Below are 21,970 nucleotides of genomic sequence, written 5' to 3'. Positions count from 1 at the left end.
CCAAAAAAGATAAGAAGTATGGATTTCAGACTTTTTTAGTGGCTAATTGTATCTTTGCATCAGCTGAGGGGAAGATAAAAAAAATAATGTAGGGCTTGAGAACTACTATGTTTACTTTAAAATTGAGGAAAAGAAAATTATAGAAGCTTTTGGATCCATCACCTCTTTAACAGGTGTACACAATCCTTTCGATTTAACTCTTATTTACTAAAAACAGAAACCCAAACAGAGGCAATCTGCTGTTTGGAGAAAAACATTTGAAGGGGAATCAAGAGACCTGGTTCTAATCCCTGAAATTCTATTAAGTAGCCATTTGATGCTACCAGCAATGGACCAAAATTGCATCAGAATGAAACGCGCCATCTCAAACCAAGGTGATTTCTAAAGTTCCTACTAGCTCTGAAATTCTAAGGGCCAAAGAGTTATGATCAAGCAATGCCAAAAATAATATAAAGATTACTCCCCAACAAAGCCTCCACGCTTTTAATAGGTGCCCTTTGATTAATGTGATTTATATGCATGAGTGATAGATCAACAGATCTAATTCTCTTAAAGTATTTGGAAACTCAAAAAATTTCCAACTATTGACACTATGGGTGAACTTGTTAAAGTGCGAGAACTCTTCTAGACCCATCTTTAACTATTCAGATAGCTGAGGAAGTTTTTACTGTCATAGTTGGTCTTTAAAGATGGCTCCCGATGGGCCATGGCTCCCAGTACTCACACCCTTCTGTAGACCCTCCCACATTGAATCTGGACTGGCCCTGTGACTCACTTTAACCAAAGTGATGTTGTGCCAGTCCTGCGTCTAAGCCAAGTCTTGGTTACTTCTACTTTTGTGCTTTTTGGGAGGCCTGAGCTGCCATTGCTCTCACTGTCTCACTCTAAATATATCAGAGTTCAAAACACACAAAACAGGCCCAGATGCCTGGTTTCCAATGCCATCCTTTGTCCTTATTGAAATGTGTACATATCATGGAAAGATAAAAGCCCTATTGTGGGCTCTAGATGCTCTGATTAAAAGAGGCTCCTTGTCACCAATATTTTGAATTGTGCTTTTGTTGGGCATCCTGGAGATGCCTAATGGCTGAGAGGCATGCTTTTCTTCTGCCAAGAGGGCTGAGCACCTGAAATGGCAGGTGTGATCCTGCAGGGTGAGCCCTCAGGGATGGCAGTCGTAGGACAGAGTGCACACGGAAGCCGGTTTCCTTAAGACCATCGTGTTTGAACACTCCCTGGGGTCCTTGTGTGTCAGGGCTGTGTGCACTTCTGTGTAGACAGCAGCCTTTGGCGTTCCCTTTGTCTTCTAACTTTCCTGGGTTCCTCTACCCAGTACTCCAAGCTTCTGATTTCTCCACTTCTAGGTACCTATTTTCTTTTCCCTCAAATGTCCATCAGCTGGTCCCAATACTGTGTTAGTTAACTCGTAAAAAACTGAAGACACTTTTCAGGGAGTTTTTGCATCAAAAATGAAACAAAAGAGGGCTGGACCAGTGGCGTAGCGGTTAAGTTCGAGCACTCTGCTTTGGTGGCCTGGGGTTTGCAGGTTCAGATCCCAGGTGCAGACCTACATACCACTCATCAAGCCATGCTGGGGTGGCATCCCACATACAGAACAGAGGAAGACTGACACAAATGTTAGCTCAGGGCCAATCTTCCTCACAAAAAAAGAAACAAACAAATGAAGATGCAGCGGTTGATATTTTGGGGGAGGTATCCCAGCCCCATGATTTCTCAACGACACCACTAAGACAGCTGCTACAATCTCAGATGGCCCAGTGGTCTCTCCTGCCTGGGGTAACAAACAGTGAGAACTTGACGACCATCTCTAGAGTGAGTCTCAGACCTAAAAGGCAGAAAGTATTTCAAGGAGAGGGGACAGGAACTTTCTAGGGGAAAACTCAGGAACGAGCTTTGCAATAGGCTCAGGCTTTCTGGTGAAAAACATTGTTGCAATTTCTTCCTTTGTGAAATCGGTTCAATCATACCTAATTAAGAGCAGCTTTCTGCGTATGAAAGGAGCCTGTCTCATTTCCAGGGCTTAGCCAACACTCCTCCCACATTCCATTTCTGTGTGTCTTTATATGTGATTTGGATTACTGATACCTCGTTTATGTTTCTCAAGCCTCTAAGAGTTAGGAACAAGGTGATCCAAGTCCTGAGAGGTAAAAATTTATTGATTTCTATCATATCAGCATATTGTGATATGGTCACACCTGCTCATATAGCTAACTTTTTCTTACAGCCAAAAGAGGATTTTTTTTCCTTTTAAAAATACATGTTTTCAGCAGGAAGAAACATTTTAAAAACAAGCATTTTCATATTAAGTGGAAATTTAAAACAATGGCTTTTTTTCCCCAGCTCATGAGGAATAGGGCTGGTCAGCACTAGATCTCTGAGCGCCTCCAATGTGCTTTCAGGCCTCTGCTTCCAATTTGTTCTTTGTCTTCCACAGAAACCACTTTAAGGGGGAAAAATTACAACTCACCAAGACGGCAGCCTAAATCCAGACACAAAAAGAAGAGGTAGACTGAACCTTAACCATTTAACTTATTCAGCAGATTGTATAAGATATTTTAATACATTTGAATTCTTTCAGTGGGATCAAATACATTCTTCAAACAAATATCTAAACAATAAATGTTTTAAATGCTCAAAACAAAATCTTAGAGATGGCTCTATCAGTTTACTTAGCTTTGAGCAATGAAATCACAGAACCAACTTTAGAAATATGCAAGCTTCCCACGTACTTCAGGAAAAGTTTGCTTTTGTCAAATTCTTCAAATCGAAAGCACGCTCTGTAGGACTGATGCTAATGCTTTCTCAATCTCTAAAGCCCCCCCGCAAGGGTCAGTGATGGGAATTTCCTGAGAGCAGAGTATAAACTGTGAGAAGTCTATTCAACACTAACGGTTTAAAAAAACCTCACAAAATACGACGGGGCAGTGGTGTGCTGGAGACAGCGCCTACTGGCTCCCAAGAGTTGATGGTTCAATTTCGCCAGCAGTTGTTAAACAGCTGTTATTTAAATTAAATTATATAAGCTTACAATTGGTGCTGAAGCTAAAAGTGGTTCACTTTAATGAGTATAATTTGCGCAAGGATAAGAAATAGTTTAACAGATCACATACCAGACAGAATGACAATATATTTGAGAAATAAGTGGATTAGGATGTAATTCCATTTTTCAAGTCATGGTTGAATTGCAGTCATAGGTTGGCTACAAGAGTTCAGCAAAAATCAATTAAAACATCTTGGGAGAATCAATTGGCTATATGGAATTTACAAGAAAGCATGTTTTATTATTATTATTTGTTAATTGTGTTATATATCCTTGCTATCAGCAAAACTTATAACAAACTTATGTACAATTGTACATATAATTTTTATTCCAAGAGAGAAGACTGTTAAACATTTATCAGTACACCTCTGGATGCGAAAAATGGGGTGGGGCCGGGGGAGGGGTAGTTTAAAGCCACAGAAGAAACTACGGTGTTTTTTCATTTGGTTTTTCAGTTTACCCTCAGCATCCAGCTGCCATGGTGTGCTCTAAGTACACGCCCACAGACGTTAATGCCCCCAAACACCTTCAGTAAAACACAAACACTCCCTCCCCACTACTAAGAATTAAAAGCACTTTACTTGAAAAAAATCAACTTTATTTTTTCTAGGTTAAAAAAAAATAGAACCAGCTATTAATTTTTGTCAAGAAAATGCTTCTTTTGGTGTTCACATCTAAATTTCTGAAAAGGTGATCTGGTTACTAAAATAATCCCAAATGCATTCATAAACCAGATCCACATGTGACCAGCCCTTTACAAAAATTAATGACAGTTGCCACAGCCTTTACATTCACTCTCATCATACATTACAACATGCAGATACACAGAGAAAGAAAGACAGGCCAACAAGCTGAATAAACATTACGGCATTGTATAAAATAAATACAACTTTGTAATAACTGTAAAGAAAATGAAAGCACTTAATACGACGATGGCGGCTCCAGGTATAACTGTTTCATTACCCGGTCATGAAATAAGTTACTGTAAAATGCATAGACTCCTTACATGGAAGAATTTGTGCATCACAGTCATGTCTTCAACAGTTTTACACAATAAAAATAAAGCCATTCAAAATATGTGTGCATATTTTGCAACTAGAATACACTTAAAAATTTTTTTTTGCTCTTTCAACTGTTTTAAAAAAATATTAAATGTAAAAATCCTCAAATGGAAATTTTGCAGAAAAACCCACATTTTATCTTCCATATGGCTAGAGTCACCCTCCCCCAACAGTTCAGCACCCTCAGCTTATTCACAGGGTCCAGTTCCTAATTGCTGGGGATCAAAGCAAAATGATTACAATAGAGCACCAACCAGTAGTCATTGCTACTGCTCCAGAGAACACCCGGCCCCTTTGTGATCTAGAAATATCTAATTTAGGTAGTTTTGGTCCCAAACATATTAGCCTCTATCTACCCCTTATAAAATGAACCAGTACACCTGCTGCCCAGTGCTGCTTTTGACTTTGCCTTGCAATGTGAACAGATGTAAGGTTCACAGCACTACATGGCAAAAAATAACACGAACCACTTTTATCCATCCTTCGTGGACCAGAGCCGACATGCTTGTACTAGTAACTCTGGAGTGAAGTCCTGTGTCATGACGAAAAGAATTAACTCTTCCTACTCAGCAGTGCAAATACAATTTTCTTAAATATAAAAAGAATCCAATTAGACTATCCATGATTAAAGACTACTTTCTATGATGATAACCAGGTCCCACTTCAGAAGAGTCTTTAGGGAAGTGATTGTCAAAAGAACGTTACTAGACAAACCCACATGAAGTGAGTGACACGAGCAAAGAATGGAGCGGCCTTCTTAACATCAATCACATGGTATCAACACCAGAGTGACCTTCTGACATTTGCATTTGGTGATCTAACTTTTCATTTTCATAAAAAGGCTTGAGAACAACTGCAATACCACTACCTATTCCTTTCCTGGCCTATGGATTATTTAGGTGTCCGTGTTTCCTCTTCCTGAAGCTGTCTGTCTTTCCAACTCTTTTCATTACTCATTAACATAATCATAAATATACAGGCAAGAGAAACTAACAAACAACTCAAATCATTTTTTTTAATTAGTAAGCAACCCTAGAAGAAAAAAAAAGTTTGATGAGAACAAAAACTCAAATTCCTAAACACAATTCGATTTTTTGGCTTACTATGACTTATTACTGGATTAATTATCCAGTAATCTCTAGTTCCTTTACTGTGGAAAATTAAGAGTTGGTTGTAATATTGACAACTACTTAATAATATGACAGCTCTGAACTCATAGCTACATATTTTTTAAAAAATCTACTATTTAGAGTCAACTAATTTGTTTGCCCACCCAGAACATCATTTTCCATTCTGTGACTATTCTTTACCTTCCATTGGCATAGAGGTTTCTCCACAATATCTGTATATTTCAACAACAATAACAGTTTCTGAAGTTAAGAGCGAACTGCTGGGGTGGTCACTTCTGTAGCCGCCGCCCCTGCGCGTGGCCAAGCGGATGCTCCATCACTGTGACTCGCTGAGACCAGCATCCAGCAGCGAGTTCTCAACCCTCGCTGCTGTGGGAATCTAGGCAGATCGGCTGAGACCAAAAAGTGCTGAGATTTTACAAGCTACTGGTATAAAACTGGCAACGTTTTATTTCCTTTCTCCTTGACAAAATGTATATTCTTCAAAACTTCTTTCATCTCACTTTACAAAGAAAATACAGATTAGGAATTCTTATTCAGTTCTGTACAGTGGCACATTGCTGCTTCCCTGACTGCCATATGAGAACACTGATTCTCTCTCGACGTTTCGAACACAGGCAGGAGAACTCCAGTTACTGATAAGGAAAGCACTATCAATGCTCTCAAACAATCGTATTTTGCAAACAGAAGAAAGAGAACATGTTGATAAAGAATCAAAGAGGGATAGGGCAGATCAAATACACATCTATTTACAACTCACAGGTCTATTTTCAGAAATTAACTCACACATCTATTGGTATGTCACTGTGGAGACTGCTGAAATAAGTCTGCGCTAAAAGTAAAGCATCACACAGAATAATTTGTGTAATGTGTCCAGTACATTAAACACTATTATATTCCTTTGGAGCACAGTGATGGTGAGAGTGGCCCTAGGTCACATTTACGTATGCATTTCTCTTTTTTGATAGGAGAGCCGGCTGCTCTCCCTCTGACTTGCTTTAGCAATGAGAAAAAGGTCTATTAGCCAGAACTGTGCATGCCATACCTGACAATGAGCAACTTATCCCCCAGATGGCTGAATAATCTCTCAAATGAATAATTTCAATTCATCCTGTAATCTAGCAGTTTGCTGGGCCTCAAACAGAAGCATCTTTAAGCTTCTATTTGGCCTCCTATCATCATCCATACCTCTAAATGGAGATTGGTTTCACCCATTCACTGTCACCACAAAATACATAAGGAAATGCTTAGGTTTCAAAAAACATTGCATCTTATAACAACCATTACAAAACCAAACATATTAACACTGTCCTCCGCGTTTTACCAGAGCTCGTGTAACACGCAATGAGGTATTTCAGTTAACGCTTCATTCTCTTTCTCATATGCACTGAGTTAACCTAAAGATGAAGCTGCGGTGGGCTTTTATTTGGTGTTGCTTTACCTTTCCCACATAACTGGGAGAAAACTCACATCTTTTTAGTTTTTTTGGTTTATTTAAAAATGAAAACGTTAGCCTTTATTTTTATTTTCTGTCCTACTTCTCAAAACTGTCATTTGTACGATTAGCAGCAACAGGGGAACCTACGCTGCTCACATGACAGGAAACTATCACTGACTTACTAGGATCTTAATAGTCTTGCAATCCCAAACCAGAAAACACACTCTGACTCTACAGCGGGAGTGCAGGAGATGGACGGAGGCAGCGCCAGCACTTTCTGAGAAGAGTTTGGTTCTCCTATGAGGTAAACCACAAGAACAGAGTGACAAAAACAAAAACAAAAAAATGTTTTCTAGAAATAGACACTTAACTTTATCCTCTTCAGGAGCAACTGGAAGAGACTGGGAAGCCTTTCCTCGCTGGTCTGTCTTCTAGTTACACCACCTTGACACGGGCAGCAACTTGATGTGATGCTGGAACAGGGGGTCTGGGGGCGCCATGTGAGAACTTGTCACTGTTCTAAGCCAGTGTCTGCCTCTGGCTCTTATCTTTCTAAGCCTATTTGACCTTAAATTGATCACTTAAATGTTGTACATTAGTTTGTTTCAATCATCCCCAAATACATTTGGTGCTAATATGCCAAAATGGAAAAAAAATGCCTCTGAGCCACAGGTAGAGGCCTGCCATCAGTGTGGCACCCAGGGCAGCGTGGCGCTGGAGAGCATCAGTGCACAGGCACACGTGCAGAGACAAGACAGCCTCTCAAGAGTCCCACTCACTGATCACACTTACATTTGTTTTCAGGCTATATTACTAATCCTTTGCAATATCTGATAAAAGTGCATTTTGTAAAAGACAATTATCCATCTACGATATGTCTTTTATACAAAAAGAAAAATCAAGTGACCCCCTCCTACAAGGGAAAGCACTCGTGCATGTAAACACGGTGTGGGACTGAGCCAGCCTTTTTCAAGGACACATTCTAGTACCAGGATGTGTCCAGTGGACACTGCTTCCCCTCCCCCAGAGCCTGCCTGACACTGAACCTCACTTAGCTGTTGAGGACCAGAGCGTCACTGCAAGCCTCGGGGAAATAGTTCTTCAGAATGTGCCAACCAGCTCCCCTCAAGGTTACTAGTAACACAGCAGGAGTTAGAACGAGGGCACTCGTCAGCCCTGCGCTAATAGAGACTACTAGCTAAGAGGAACGAAGACAGCTTTCTGAGCTTGAACTAGATTATCAAGTATACCTGGTGGCAACAGAATCTCTTTCAGACAGTCTTCTAGGATGATTTTATGATTTCCTCTTCTCCAAATGTGATGTTTGCCTAAATGTGTGGTAGAGCGTATCTTTTTAAAACACAAAGAGTCCTTAAAATATATTAGCAGGTCATTATATTACTGATCCTCATTTTAGTAGAGTTTTAAAATATCCCAAAGGGGGACAAATATTAATCCATCCATTGAATTTCTTTTGCTTTTTTTAAATATTCTGATTTGCACATGTAAAATAATGCACACTTATGAAAGTCTGAACTCCTATGGTGACTTTGACAAGTCCAAGTCAATTCCTAAAACAGGCAATGGTAAAAATACTGAATGATGTTGTACCACATATAGCCTGACAAAAACGTAATAGACTGTATGAGAAATATCCACATATTGCTGAGGGTCATCTCCCTGGAAACAGCTTCTTTATGGCCCTTGAGAGGTGGAAAAGCCCCTAAAAGACAAGATAGAAATATTACTTCGTTTTACTGTGGTTGTAGGTCTCCTGGAAGACAAGGTGAATGTTAGTTTAGAGTTTCTGTTTTTTGTTTTCTAAAGCATCTTCTGTGACTTCCCATTGCTCTTGATGAGAAATCTCATTTGAAACACAATTTTCAAACTGCTGATCTCCTTCCTGCCTCTAACCCTCTGGCCTTCTTCTCTCTGCCTGGCATGCTTCTCCTTCACCTCAGTGAACGGCAGTTCAGCTGCATCCCGTCCACTGCCTCAGTACCACCACCTCCCCTACCCGTCAGTCACTCTCACCTCTGTGTTTATTTCCTTCTTGGCACTTTCCACAGTCTGTAATGATCCCAACCTATCTTTCTTTTTTCTACAGACTTGTCTACTGTCTGTCTCCCACTGGAATATAAGCTGCATGAGAGCAGGAACTTTGGTTGCCTTGTTTCCCACTGTATCCCTAGAGATTTCCACAGTGGCCAGGACACAGGATGCGTGAAATCAATATTAAATAATTTCAAAATAGCATAACTTATACTAATTCCTCCATTTACATGTTAAATGTTTTTGCCACAAAAAAGTGGTTGTAAATCACTGACAGTTTCAAAAGGCAATATGCTTTATGAAATATATCTTAATAACAAAAAGGAGAAACACAGAGTAAACAGATGTCTTCAAATTCTTTCCTGGAAAAGAAAGCCACAGCATTTCAGAGCAATATTACCTAAGGTCATCCTGATAACGCTCTACTGCATTTCAGATAGTCTCTGTCCTCGCTGATAATCCCATAGGGTAAGCTGATTTCTGAGAGGATTTGCTTCTTACAAGCAATCTACAGAGAGGACTTTCAAATTTCAAGGTCTATCATGCAAACAGCTCTCTTATAAAGAGGCTTCCATTACTGTTGCTAAAATTTAGGACAAATACCATAAAGCAAGAGCCTGAGACTGAAAAAGAAGAGAGACCTTTGTGGACTCCTAATCACCTCATGCCTTGTTATACATCCATCCTGTCTGATCTTTAAAGAAAACTTGAGAATAAGACCAAGGACTGCACACAGCGGAGAGGGCCATCTTGTTCCATCAGTCTCACTAGGCATTCTAAAGACACACGCAGTGGCCAACTCCTGTCCCATTAATGTGCACTACTCCACAGCCCAGAGTCAGAAAGTTAAGATCGGGAAGGAATCCTGTTGAGGGCAAAGTGAAACAAGCCTAAACACAAACAAAAGCATTAAGGGTAATTAACAGTATCAGCCTTTGCTCAGCATCTGGCCTTTGACAGTCTGATTTAACATCCACTTTAATTCCGGACCAAAAAAGTCTAAGTGGGAAAAAAATAGGTCCTTCTGTTAATCTAAAACCCCATGGCCAACCTCAGACCTGGGACAACTTTCTCTTCACCTTTTTTTTCTATTGTAGGCTCTAGAAAATAGGCCTACAACACAGCTATTTGTGAAAGGTCTTTGGTAGTGCCTGGAGCTCTTTCCTAACTCCCTTTCTTCCTCCTCTCTCCATCTCCCCTAGGTGTTTTTCACTGCATCATAGTTTCACAGAATGTAGAGAATATGAAGTATAGAAAATAGGATAAATAGACTTTTTCTCCTATTGAGAAAAGTATAAAGGTATATCCATGAACCTTAAAAAATGAACTTTATCCCTAGGTGTAAAGAAAAGAATAAGCATGTAAAAATGCAATTAGAAATGATCTCAAATGACTGCAAGATGATGGTATTATTTCAACAATCAAGTATGTACAATGCCAAAACATAAACCTGATCTGCTGTTTCTTAAAACAGCCCATACAACTGTACGTGCATGACGGCGGTCTTCTACACGCTGTGCACTCTCCTGACTTAGATCCATTTGTACAACAGTTTACTCATCAGTTGATCTTTGCAACACTGGCTGATGAAGTAAGACCCTGAATAAATTCAACACAAATTTTTCTTTATGAAAATTGTAAGCTGAACTTCTTAAATACAGAAATACGTTGATTCCTTTAGGGTATCTGAAGAATTGAAAGATGATTATCTCCCCTAAAGCACACCTTTGGAACTAGGAGTAGCTTCAGGAATGTATGTAACAGGACACTGTGTACCTGTTTCATAAAAATGCGATAAGAGGTCCTCTTTCTCAGTAAAACGCTGATAGAGCCAGTTGGTAAGGTCATCAGTCTCCAGGGGCACATCTTTAACTGGAAAGACCCTATTAAGAGTTAGAAAAAAAGGGCAAAAACTACTTTAATTCCGAAGTTAAAATCATTCACAACCACAGGTTAGCTTTGGTGATTGAGAAGCAGAAGAAGCTATGGACTCCCTTCTTGCTTTTGCAAAGGTTGGTTTCTTCAGCTTCTCAAGATATCTTGTTTTCTTTTTAATTGCAGCTGATTATACAAGACAATTCATTTATTTATTCATTCATACATTTACTGGCCTATTATAGGTTAGGTCCAGTGCTAGATGCTGAAAACATACTCTTAGATTATCCTACATCTATGAACAATTATTGAGATATAATTATGCCCTCCCATGTTTGTGAGTTGAAGTAGGAATGATATTCGGAACAGATGAAGTTTTAAAATGCAGCTACTTTAGGACACATTTAGAGTAGTCAAATCCTAGGCCAAATAATGCATCTTAGCAACGTTCTTTTGGTGCGAACGTCTCAGAACCAGACAGCATCTGCCTAAATTGGTGCCTTTTCACTAATTATATCAGAGATACTGGTTTCGTGAGCAGGGCCAACTCTTCCTGATTGGGAGTGGTCACTGGAACGTGATTCTGAAGATTCCGCAACCGTGTCCTGACTCCACAGGAAATAGACTGGGATGGTTAGTGATGCACACACATTGGAAGTGAGAACAGAAAGGGGCAGCGGGACTAAGTACTAAGTATTTGCTTACCTTAAAAAAAGAGTTTCTTTTTCTTTTTTGTTTTCCAGTTTTGTGGGGGGTTTTCTTTAATCTTTTTTCTTACAAAGGGACACAGGTTAAAAAGTCTGCAAAGGTTTGTTTGTATGAAAAATAGCAGTGCCTTTCGTTTCTTCCTCCCCAGAGGAATCGATTTTTACCTCTTTTAGCCAATTATCTTGATATTCATTGCCACGTTTCTTCTTTACATTTAGGGCCTATCTACTGACTTCTCACTACGGAAGACGAGGATTAAGCTCTTTCATCCCCGTTCCCACTACACACGCACATCCTTCCCATCTTCCCAAAGCAGCTGTATGGCTACTTTAGTAATTAGCACAATATCATATATTTATATAAATATAATCATGTAAATATATTCAAAGCTAAGCCATGAGTAATAGCTACTCGTCAGCCATGCTGTGGTGGTGACCACATATAAAACAGAGGAAGACTGGCCCAGTTGTTAGCTCAGGGCTAATCTTCCTCATCAAAAAATAAAATAAAATAAAAATACGCAGACTCCTTCCAAGGCCTTTTAATACTACGTAGCATGGTCGTTTGCACACAACTTGAAAAAAATCAGAAGGAACATTATTTAAGAATCACATTATAACCAGATCCCTTTCTCATGTTATCTAAATATTTAAACATCAGACTGGGGGTATTTTCACACCCAAATTTAAGTATTACTGAACAGGAAAAAGAAGAGAGGAGAGAGGGAGCAATGTGGTATGAAAAAATCTATCAAAAGCCAATTTCAAAAAAAAAGAAAATCACAGTTTTGATTAAAAATTTTGCTTTCAAAAATTTGAAAGGGATCAGAGGTAACCAAAATATAGGTTTATTTACCCAGAAAATAACTTTCTCATTCTTAGCCATCTTTCTATTCCTCAAAATATTGTGCTACATTGCTCTAAAGTAGAAACATAGAAGTGTTTTGGTTTATCAGATATTTTAATGGGGTAGGAGATCCTAAGGTCCAGAAATGTCAAGTTTCAACATGATGCTATAAAATCCCCCAGCAGATTAGATTTTCTCTTGATTTGAAAGGGCTAACAAAAAAATAGATGAATTAAAGAATGTCATAACTTTTAAAAAGAGAAAAAATACTGGAAATGCTCACACTACATAAAATCATCCTACAGGCTAGTATTTCTTAGCCCTTTTACTGCCTGTACTCCTAAGCAATCGAAAGATCTCTTTCAAACTAAATATCTCACCTCCACACTCTCTCACATTCCCATGTGCCTCACTAAGTGAGGCAGTGGGGCTCCCTGGCTGAGATTCCCTTCCACACACAGTGGGGTTTTGTTTTTTGTTTTTTAACTCTTGGAGAGTCTTTGCTTTTTAGGAAAATTAAAGTAATACCAAAAGGTAATGTGGCATAGTGATGACGGGTACACACTCTGGAATAAACCGCCTGGGGTTGAATTCCAGCTCCACTACTTGCCAGCTGTGCGACCTTCGGAAAATTGTTTAACCTCTGTATGACTTAGTTCTCTCATCTGTAAAATGGGGCTAATATTATTTACCTTACAAGCTGTTATACATATAATGTGCTTACAACAGTACTTGGCATAGGGTAGTGGCACCACTTGGCATCATTAGCGCTGGTGGTGGTTGTGAAATGCCACATCACTCACGGCAAGCATTACTGTGCTTCAAGCTCTTTGGGTTCAGCAACAGTTGCAGTGAAGAGACCACACCTGAAGTTGTTATGAGGGGTTGGCATTCCATGACTATTTTCATACAGTATAATACTTTACACATACAGAGTGGGTGTTTGTCTGTGTGTGTGTGTATATGATATACACACACATATTCATATACACATACCATTGAGAGAATAGTGAAGCCAGCCTCAAGCCAGCCATATAAAAGTAAGATAAATAGTTGTTATCAAGTACTACAAAGATGAATTCTATTTTTTTTTTCTTGAGGAAGACTAGCCCTGAGCTAACCTCCATCTGCCACTAATCCTTCTCTTTTTGCTGAGGAAGACTGGCCCTGAACTAACATCTGTGCCCATCTTCCTCTATTTTATATGTGGGACGCTGCACAGCATGGCTTGATAAGTGGTGCGTAGGTCCCCACCTGGGATCCAAACTGGCAAACACCAGGCTGCCAAAGTGGAGTACATGAATATAACTGCTACGCCACTGGGCCGGCTCCAAAGACGAATTTTTGACAGAGATCCTAAAGACTCTTTAATATGAATATTGATATAATCAGAGGAGTACAGATAAGGAGACAAAATTTCAAATGAGAAGTCCCTGGGCTATTTAAACAGGTTTGTCTTTCCATCTCTTCAAAGGGTAACTTCTATCCTTTGAATTATAAGAAACTCTCAAATTAGAAATAATATTCCAAACATCTTATTGTTTCCTCTCTCTCCTCTCCCCATTTTAACTAAGAACGCAGATTCCTATGGGGGAAAGTTACATAGGATACACAAGATCCTAAGGCTGCTTGACAGACTACTTCACCTGCAGTGTACATGAAATACTACAGAATTTAGCCGTTAGGCAAACATATTTCTAGGGAAAAATGTTCTCTGTGTTCACCATACAATGCTGAGCTCACATCTCCTCACCCTGCTATATCTTTGCTCCTCGGCTGCAAAGGACCAGACTCCCTGTCTCAAGCCACTATCTCCACTTAAACTGGGTTCGAAAGGGACATGATTAAAAAAAAAGTCAGTTCTGTGAAGTAGCTTTTCCTAACCTCTTCCCTTCTCTAAGAAATCTCTTTAGGTACCTAAAGCTACCCTAAAGAGCCATAAAACAGCCATTTACATGTAAGGATTGAATGTCTATATTCACCAAGCAATTTTACAATCTTAGTTTGCAGGTATGAAGATGAATTAAAGCAAACAGTGACAATTTTGTTTTTACCTTTTCTATATTTATACTTTCAATTTCTTTTTTTTGTCATATTGTCTGACTAGGACCTCTAGTACAATGTTGAAGAGAAGTTGTGATAATGAGCACCCTTGTCTTTCATTCCTGATCTTTCAGGAGGAAACATTCAACACTTCACTGTTAAGTATGATACTTGCTGTAGATTTTTTTTTTTTGTAGATACCATTAATCAGATTAAAGATATCCCCTTCTATTTCCATTTGCTAGGAGTGTTTTCTTTTTTATCATGAATGAGATTTGCATTTTATCAATTTTTTCCATCTAATGAAATGCTTGTATAATTTCTCCCTTTATTCTATTAATGTGATGAACTAAACTGATTGATTTTGAATGTTAAACCCAACTTTCATTCCTGGAATATATGCTCTCGTACACAATATGATGTATGTTTTATATATCACTGGGTTAATCTTGCATTTATAATCATGTAAGAGATTTTCCTGTAAATTTTCCTTTCTTACAATATTCTTGATTCAGATTTTGGTATCACAGTCATGCTGGTCTCATAAAACAAGCTGGGAAGTATCCTCTCTTTTCTATGTTTTGCAAGAACTGTACTTAATGTTGTTTCATTGTCTTTTTAATGACCATAGGATCTGGCATGATGTCCCCTTTTTCGTTCTCGATATTGGTAACATGGGCCTTCTTTTTTTCTTGCTCAGTCTTACCAGGAGTGGATCAATTTTATAGTGTTTTCAAAAAGCCAATTTTTTTATTGTTGTTATTTTTCCTACTGTATGTTTTCTACTTCAATAAGTTCTCCTTTTTATTCTCTGCCTTCTACTATATTTTTGGATTTCATTTGCTTTTCTTTTTCTAACTTCTTGAGATCAATATTTAGATCACTGATTTTTAGTTTTTTTCTTTTCTTCATTTTTTTTGTAAAGAAGATTGGCCCTGGCCTAACATTTGTTGCCAATCTTCTTCTTTTTGCTTGAGGAAGATTGTCACTGAGCTAACATCTGTGCCAATCTTCCTCTATTTTGTATGGGGGATGCTGCCACAATGTGGATTGATGAGCAGTGCTACATCAGCACCTGGGATCCAAACCTGAAAACCCTGGGCCACTGAAGCGGAGCACACAAACTTAACCACTATGCCACCAGGCTGGCCTAGTTTTTCTCTTTTCAAAGAGAAGCTCATTTTAAGGCTATACATTTCCTCTAAGCACAGATTATGCTGTATCCCATGAGTTTTTTTTTCCTGAGGAAGATTCACCCTGAGCTAACATCTGGTGCTAATCTTCCTCTTTCTGCTTGAGGAAGATTAGCCCTGAGCTAACATCTGTGCCAATCTTCCTCTATTTTACATGTGGGTCACTGCCACTGCATGGCTGACGAGTGGTGTAGGTCCGTGCCCAGGATCCGAACCCAGGCCGCCAAAGTGCAGTGTGCCAAATTTAACCACTAGGCTGGCCCCCCATAAGTTTTTATAGGTTATATTTTCATTATCATTTTGTTAAAAATATTTTCTAATTTCATTGTAATCTCTTAATACATGGTAAACATTAAATTCCTCTTATTTCCTATTGATGAACAGTTTCTCATCTTTTGTTATTATAAATAATGTGGCAATGAATAACATTGTGCAAATGTCCATTCATATGTGTATAAGTATATCTACAGGATAAAATTCCAGAAGTGAAATAGCTAAGTCAATTGCCAAATACATCAGTAATTTTGAAAGATGCTGCTACACTGTGCCAATTTATATTCTGACTAGCAATTTATAAGAATGCCTCTCACAGAAAGATTTTTAAATCTGGGATATGCCAATTTGGGACATATACTAGAGATTCATCTATGAGTTCTCTTTAAGAATATAGATATCTTGTGTTTTTAATATTAATCTTAATAAAAATATTCTGAATCATACAGATAAACATCTTATAACTAAGTACCACCATGTGATTTCAGTGCCTATATTTATAGTCACTTTGGCACCGTGCAGTGCCACTTGAAAAGGAATATGCCAGAAAAGCGAATGGGGGTACACTTAAGAGCAAAATCTATTCTTTTACCTCTTATGATTTGAGATTTAGCTGTAACTCTCCCTGTGACTTTTAACATCCATTAAAATAAAACAAGAGAGAGGTTCTGCTGCTTGTTAGTTCACAGGTAACAGCTATAAATTCTGTACAAAACGCACAAAGTAATCAGTGGGAGACTCTGGAGGGTGACTAGAGGAGGCAGATACTGGAGGAGGGTCAGGACTTAGAAAACAGGAGAGGCACTGGGCAAGTGTTCCAGTTTTTACAGCTTTTTACGTGAGAATAGTTCCCAGCTTGTGCTGCACAGAGAGGCTCCATCTTACACAGAAACATGCAGTCTTACTGGTTGAAGAATCAGAGCACAGAGATGAGGCCGACACAGCAGTTGGGAAAGTGAGGAATGCCAGAAAAAAGTCAGCACAGAGTAGAAGCCGCGACCTCTGAGTAGAAACCCCCCAAACCCCTGACTGACCCCCGAACCATGGTATGTGGCCGACTCCAAGCAAACAAAGCCCCACAACTCTTGGCCAGCACAGTTCTGGACACGAGTTCTTTGTGTTTCTTTCAAATTAAATGTCCGTAAATATTTGGATTTTTAGGAAAGTCAGTTAACTTCATCCTGATACTAGAGGAATGTTTTAGAATTACAAATTTAAATTTGAAAATTAGATTTTACTTTTTAAGTGAATGGCACTACAAATTACTGACTTTTTATTTTTAGATAATACTGTATTAACACAGTTTTGCAATATAAACAGCACTTTTAAGATATTCACCTCTATTACACTGAGTAGCAGCCACATGGTTTGGGGAATTATTTGCATTACTTTTTAACCTCTAAAATATACTATTTCTGTAAATGTGACATCAGACACAATCAACCTAAGGATAACTTAGCAAGAGTCATAGGGCTAAAGAATATCTTGAAATAGTACTTAAAACATCTTTTAACGAGAAAAGTAAGGCTAGATTGGGGCCGGCCCAGTGGCATAGTGGTTAAGTTCACGTGCTCCACTTTGGGCAGCGCAGGGTTTGCAGGTTCGAATCCCGGGTACGGACATTACACAGCTCCTCAAGCCACGCTTGGGTGGCATCCCACATAAAACAGAGGAAGACTGGCACAGATGGTAGCTCAGGCAGAATCTTCCTCAAGCAAAAAGAGTAAGATTGGCAACAGATGTTAGCTCAGGCCAATCTTCCTTACAAAAATATAATAAAAATAAATTTAAAAAAAATAAGGCTGAATTAAGCAGGAAGTTTAGGTTTATCAATTAAACTACTGAACGACCGTGGTGAGGTTGGTAAAGTATCTACTGCTTTAAATGGGGGGAGTGTGGGCGTGGGGCTCTGTTTTGACAGAAAACCTACCCCACCATCTGCCCTGAACAGCCTGGACATTCTCTTGGTGGGAGACGGCCACGAGGGCAGCCCAAGCGCTCCCTCAAGGGCAATCTACTTCTATTACTCCGATTGTTTGGTCACTGTGGGATTAAAATATTAAAACAACTAATCCCCTAACATGGCAGAGTATCAAATGCACTGAATACCAGTCCTCTTGGGATCAAATAAAGGGAGTTCTTGTGGGATATAAATAAATAAATAACAGAAATAAATCTTTCCAATACCAATAGCTATCTAAATGAGAAACTAGCTCCTTATTTTCAAGTAACAAAAATTCTTACTATCAGTAACCCAGAAAGTGCTCTTGAATACACAGTGTTCTACCAAAATCCACAGAATCAGATTTAAGAGAACTAGATAAATTACACTTTCAAAAAAGGATATAAAATACTGCTCAGCAGCTGCACCTCTATACATGTGAGTTAGAACAGCCGAATTTTCATGCCACCAAGACTCCACAATGTGAGCTAACAGACAACACGGCTAAACCCTCAATTTAATTATGCCCAGAAGCCAACAACACACAAGGAGCTAATGAGCACTGAAGAAGATTTTGAGATAAACAGTTCCTGCTTTCAAAAACCTAATAATCTAGCGGAGGGATACGAAAAGTAAACAAATAATCTAAAACCAGAATATGGTGAATGTTGTGTAAGGAGGTTAAAGAATTTCTGTGTAGGTTTAAAGGAAGGGGTGTATGTGTCTACTTACAGCACAGGATACATGGACAAGGCATCACTTAAGTTGACCTAAAAGACTAAGGTGGATTTAAGAAAAATTTTTAACAAAGTAACAATACGCATATTGTTTTCAAAAGTCAGAGTACTACAGGGCTCAGGATAGACAGTAACAGTCCTATTTTTCCCCTCCTCAGACACCCGCTTCCTAGATGCAATCCCTTTCAACTTTCTTTTGCTATTCACCTCCATTCTGCTTATTATCATGCTGATACCACTATTTCCAGATTATCCAATTTAAAATTTATTCACTGACTCCCTATATGGAAGACAAGGATTTGGCTCTATCACACACCTTTGTCTTCTTCGACTTCAGCTTCCTCCTCCTCCTCTCCTACAGAGTTAATCATTCTTTCTCGGTGCCAAATCTGTCCTGAGTAACTAACCTGATTAGTTTATGCTGTTTATTTTCTTATGTGTCTGTTTCCTCTATCAGACTGTGCTATATTCATCTTTGGACAACCAGTGTGTGAATTAGTGCCTGCTCCTTCATGGGAACTCAAGTTTGCTGAACTGAATTAAATTGAAAGTAATCTGCCAGTGTAAAACTTTATGAGGTGCCATCAATACCATGGGCATAGTTAATTGACACCATCAGGGTTAGTGTGACAAAAATAACTCAGAAATGCAGAAACTACCTGTCACCAAAAATAGATTTACAGACAAGAACAGATACTGTCAAATTTAACACATCAGAATATCTCCCAGCATTCAATTCCCAGAAGCTTTGCCTTAAGCCATTGTCCTGGGGAAAGCTGCTCAGCCCTCATCCTCAACAGACCAATATTTATAGCTCCCCTGGATCCACTAGAAAGGCTTAAAAAAACCCCACTCAGCTATCTGAAAACAGTATTCAGCAACTCAGATATAAACTTTTAGCCACATTAATACAGGGATAAAACAAGGCTCTAAGGTAGTGAACCTGGGGTCACATAGGAGAGAATCTTGAGGGACTTCAACGTTGATGTGGAGAGGGAGATGGCCAGTACTCAGCACCTGGGCCACTGCGTCCCTTCACAGTCAGGGATAATGGACCTAGTACCCGCTGCCCAGAGCCTGCTCCTTCTAATAGTCTAAGCCACAGCAAACCAACACGCCACATGAGAGTATGAACAATGAGATGGCGTTGCTCAAATTTATTTATTACATCTTATTCGTGTTACATCTTTTGAGACTCATTAAGATGTTGAACAAATGCTTGCTTAATGAACTGAACTATCCACTAAGTAAAACATGACATCGGTACTTGCTTAAGAGAATCACTATTATGCTTTCCATGAGTCTAATGATTTATAAATTTTTTATTAAGAGTTTATTTTTGTAGAGAAGTTTAAGGTTCAGAGCAAAATTGAGGGGAAGCTACAGAGATTTCCCCGTATCTCCTAAGGACTTTTTAAAACTTTTTATTTTAAAGTATTTTCAGACTCAGAGAAAAGTTGCTAAAATAGTACATTCACATGCATGCTTCACCCAGCTTCCCTAAATATCAAGATTTCCCAAATTTACTTTATCTTATCATTGTTTCTCTCCATATATACATCTACATTTTTCTGACATATAAATGATTTTTCCTGTTTTTGAAAAGTACAGATATTATGTTCCCTAAATACTTCCGTGTGTATTTTCTAAATACAAGGTCAGTCTCTTACATAACCATAATGCAATGATCAAAATCAGGAAATTAGCACTGATAGAATACTATTACCTAATCTACAATCTACAGATTTCATTCAGATTTTGCCAACTGTCCCACTAATGTTTATGAAAAAAAGAAAGAAAGAAAGAAAGTAGGTACCGTGCTTTAGGAAGAGGAATATAGCAGTAAAATAAAAAAGAAAGACTGAAGTGGGAAACCAGTGTCAATAAAGGGATATTTAATAAGTACATATACGCCCAGTAAGAGCTTATGGGGCCTGAGCTAGACTGTGGCATTTAGATAAAAAGAGAGAATACAAACAAACACACAAGCAGAGTGATCTTTCATGGGAACTGGTGCTGAATATGAGAGAGGATAAAATTAAAGAGCAGCAGTGTCAAAGGAACTCCCAAGTTTTCATTCTGGGTGAGGGCAGAACAATGTTAACAAAGACCCCACTTGGAAAGCCAGGAGATGAAGTTTGTGTGAAGAAAAATGAGTTCATTTTTAGAAATATTAGGTTTGAAGAAGCAAAACGGTATCCAGGTGGAGAACAGGAAGGTAAGCGAGGGTTTGGAAAGACTGAGAGCCAGGGGTCCACCTAGAGAGGAGCCGTTTCTCTCTTTATACATACTCTCCTGTTACAAACTCAACCTCCACAGGAAAAAAAAAGAGGACTAAAAACAGGATCCTGGAGAAGGTCTATATTTAAGCAATCTGTCAGAGACAGTGTGTGTAAGTTTGTGTGGAGATAGACAGAAAGATAAATAGGGATCATCAGTGGGAGTTATGCTTAACCGTTAATCAATTAAAATTTAAACTCTAAGAATTTTTTCCAACAAAGCTAAATTAAATTAGAAAACAAAAAATATTTTTTTAAAACCACAGCCACTGTGCTTGACCCTGAAGAGATCTGAAAGTGAAGACATCAGGAGCCCCAGGGGGCCAAGGAGGCAGGGAGAGCGTTCTTCATTTCTAAAGCTCACTATAGTTCTCTAAAGCACATTATGTCCAGATTCATATATTGAAAATAACCTGGTAAGTTAGATTTATAGGTTATAGTCTTGGTTCTTTACTATATTAACAGTAAAAAATTTGTTTCAAGTATAACTTCTTATCAATATTTGAGAAGAAATTAAGCTTATCTTCTAACTAAAGGATGGAGATTTTATTTTATTTGAAATGATGATTCACATTTTTCAGATCTTCAATTTCATTACAGAAATACATAATTAAATGCACCATATAATCAAACCTCAGTTAAGATCACTTACTTAATGTCTCCAGCCTCCTGAATGGTGCCAAACCAAAATGTTTTATTTTCTTAAAGGAAAGGGGGAAAAAAACTGCTGGTGCAGAAAAGAAAAAAGAACTTGTGGGTGGTGTACATTAATAAAGGCAGCCGAGTAGAACTAAAAACCTGAAGATTAAATTTAATGTGTAACTCTCCACTTTCCAACTGGAAGCTCTGAATAGCAACTGATAACTAGAACTTCCCACCTTTTCCAGGGAAAAGCTAGGACACAAGAGGCAAAGCAATAGAAAACAAGAGATGATAAGAAAAGCAGACTGGAAGAAGAAAATTGTTAGCAGAAGTAGGGGTGAAATAAGCAACAATTATAAGCAATGATAGAGAAAAGCCATAGCATAGGAAAAGCTAAAGATAGGACACTGTTTCCTTCCTCTAGAGGAAAAAAAAAAAGCCACTTTTAGTTCAAGAGGCAATCTTAGGACCTCACTTCCAGAAGAGTGATTTTGTGGCTGGAGCTGAAGGTGGTAACCCTCTAATGCATCATTAGTACCTGGCATGAACCACTTTATTCACAGTTACTGGGAAAAGGTGACCTGAAACTAGGTCCCCATTAGGTTGAATAACTGATTTTTACTATGTTAATTTTATTCCACTTTATTCTAACTTTAACACCAAAAAAGTCTAATTATAGAAATTTAAGTT

At 38.6% G+C, this 21,970-nt stretch overlaps 1 protein-coding gene across 2 annotated transcripts in view; it reads right to left on the bottom strand.

The window, feature by feature from the left end:
* Positions 1 to 2,159: 2,159 nt before the first annotated feature.
* Positions 2,160 to 21,970, bottom strand: part of LPGAT1 (lysophosphatidylglycerol acyltransferase 1) — a 76,852-nt gene continuing 57,041 nt past the window's right edge. For both annotated transcript variants that reach the window (XM_046682309.1, XM_046682310.1), the window contains exons 7-8: positions 10,519 to 10,625; positions 2,160 to 8,413 (exon numbers count right to left, since the gene is read on the bottom strand). In XM_046682309.1, the coding sequence (XP_046538265.1) occupies positions 8,262 to 8,413; positions 10,519 to 10,625 (259 nt within the window). In that variant the 3' untranslated portion in view covers positions 2,160 to 8,261. The remainder of the gene's footprint in view (positions 8,414 to 10,518; positions 10,626 to 21,970) is intronic.

The sequence above is a fragment of the Equus quagga genome, chromosome 13 (genome assembly GCF_021613505.1).
Source record: "Equus quagga isolate Etosha38 chromosome 13, UCLA_HA_Equagga_1.0, whole genome shotgun sequence".
NCBI lineage: Eukaryota > Metazoa > Chordata > Mammalia > Perissodactyla > Equidae > Equus > Equus quagga.
Note: the sequence above shows the minus strand (reverse complement) of the source record. Positions and strands in the feature narration are given on the sequence as shown.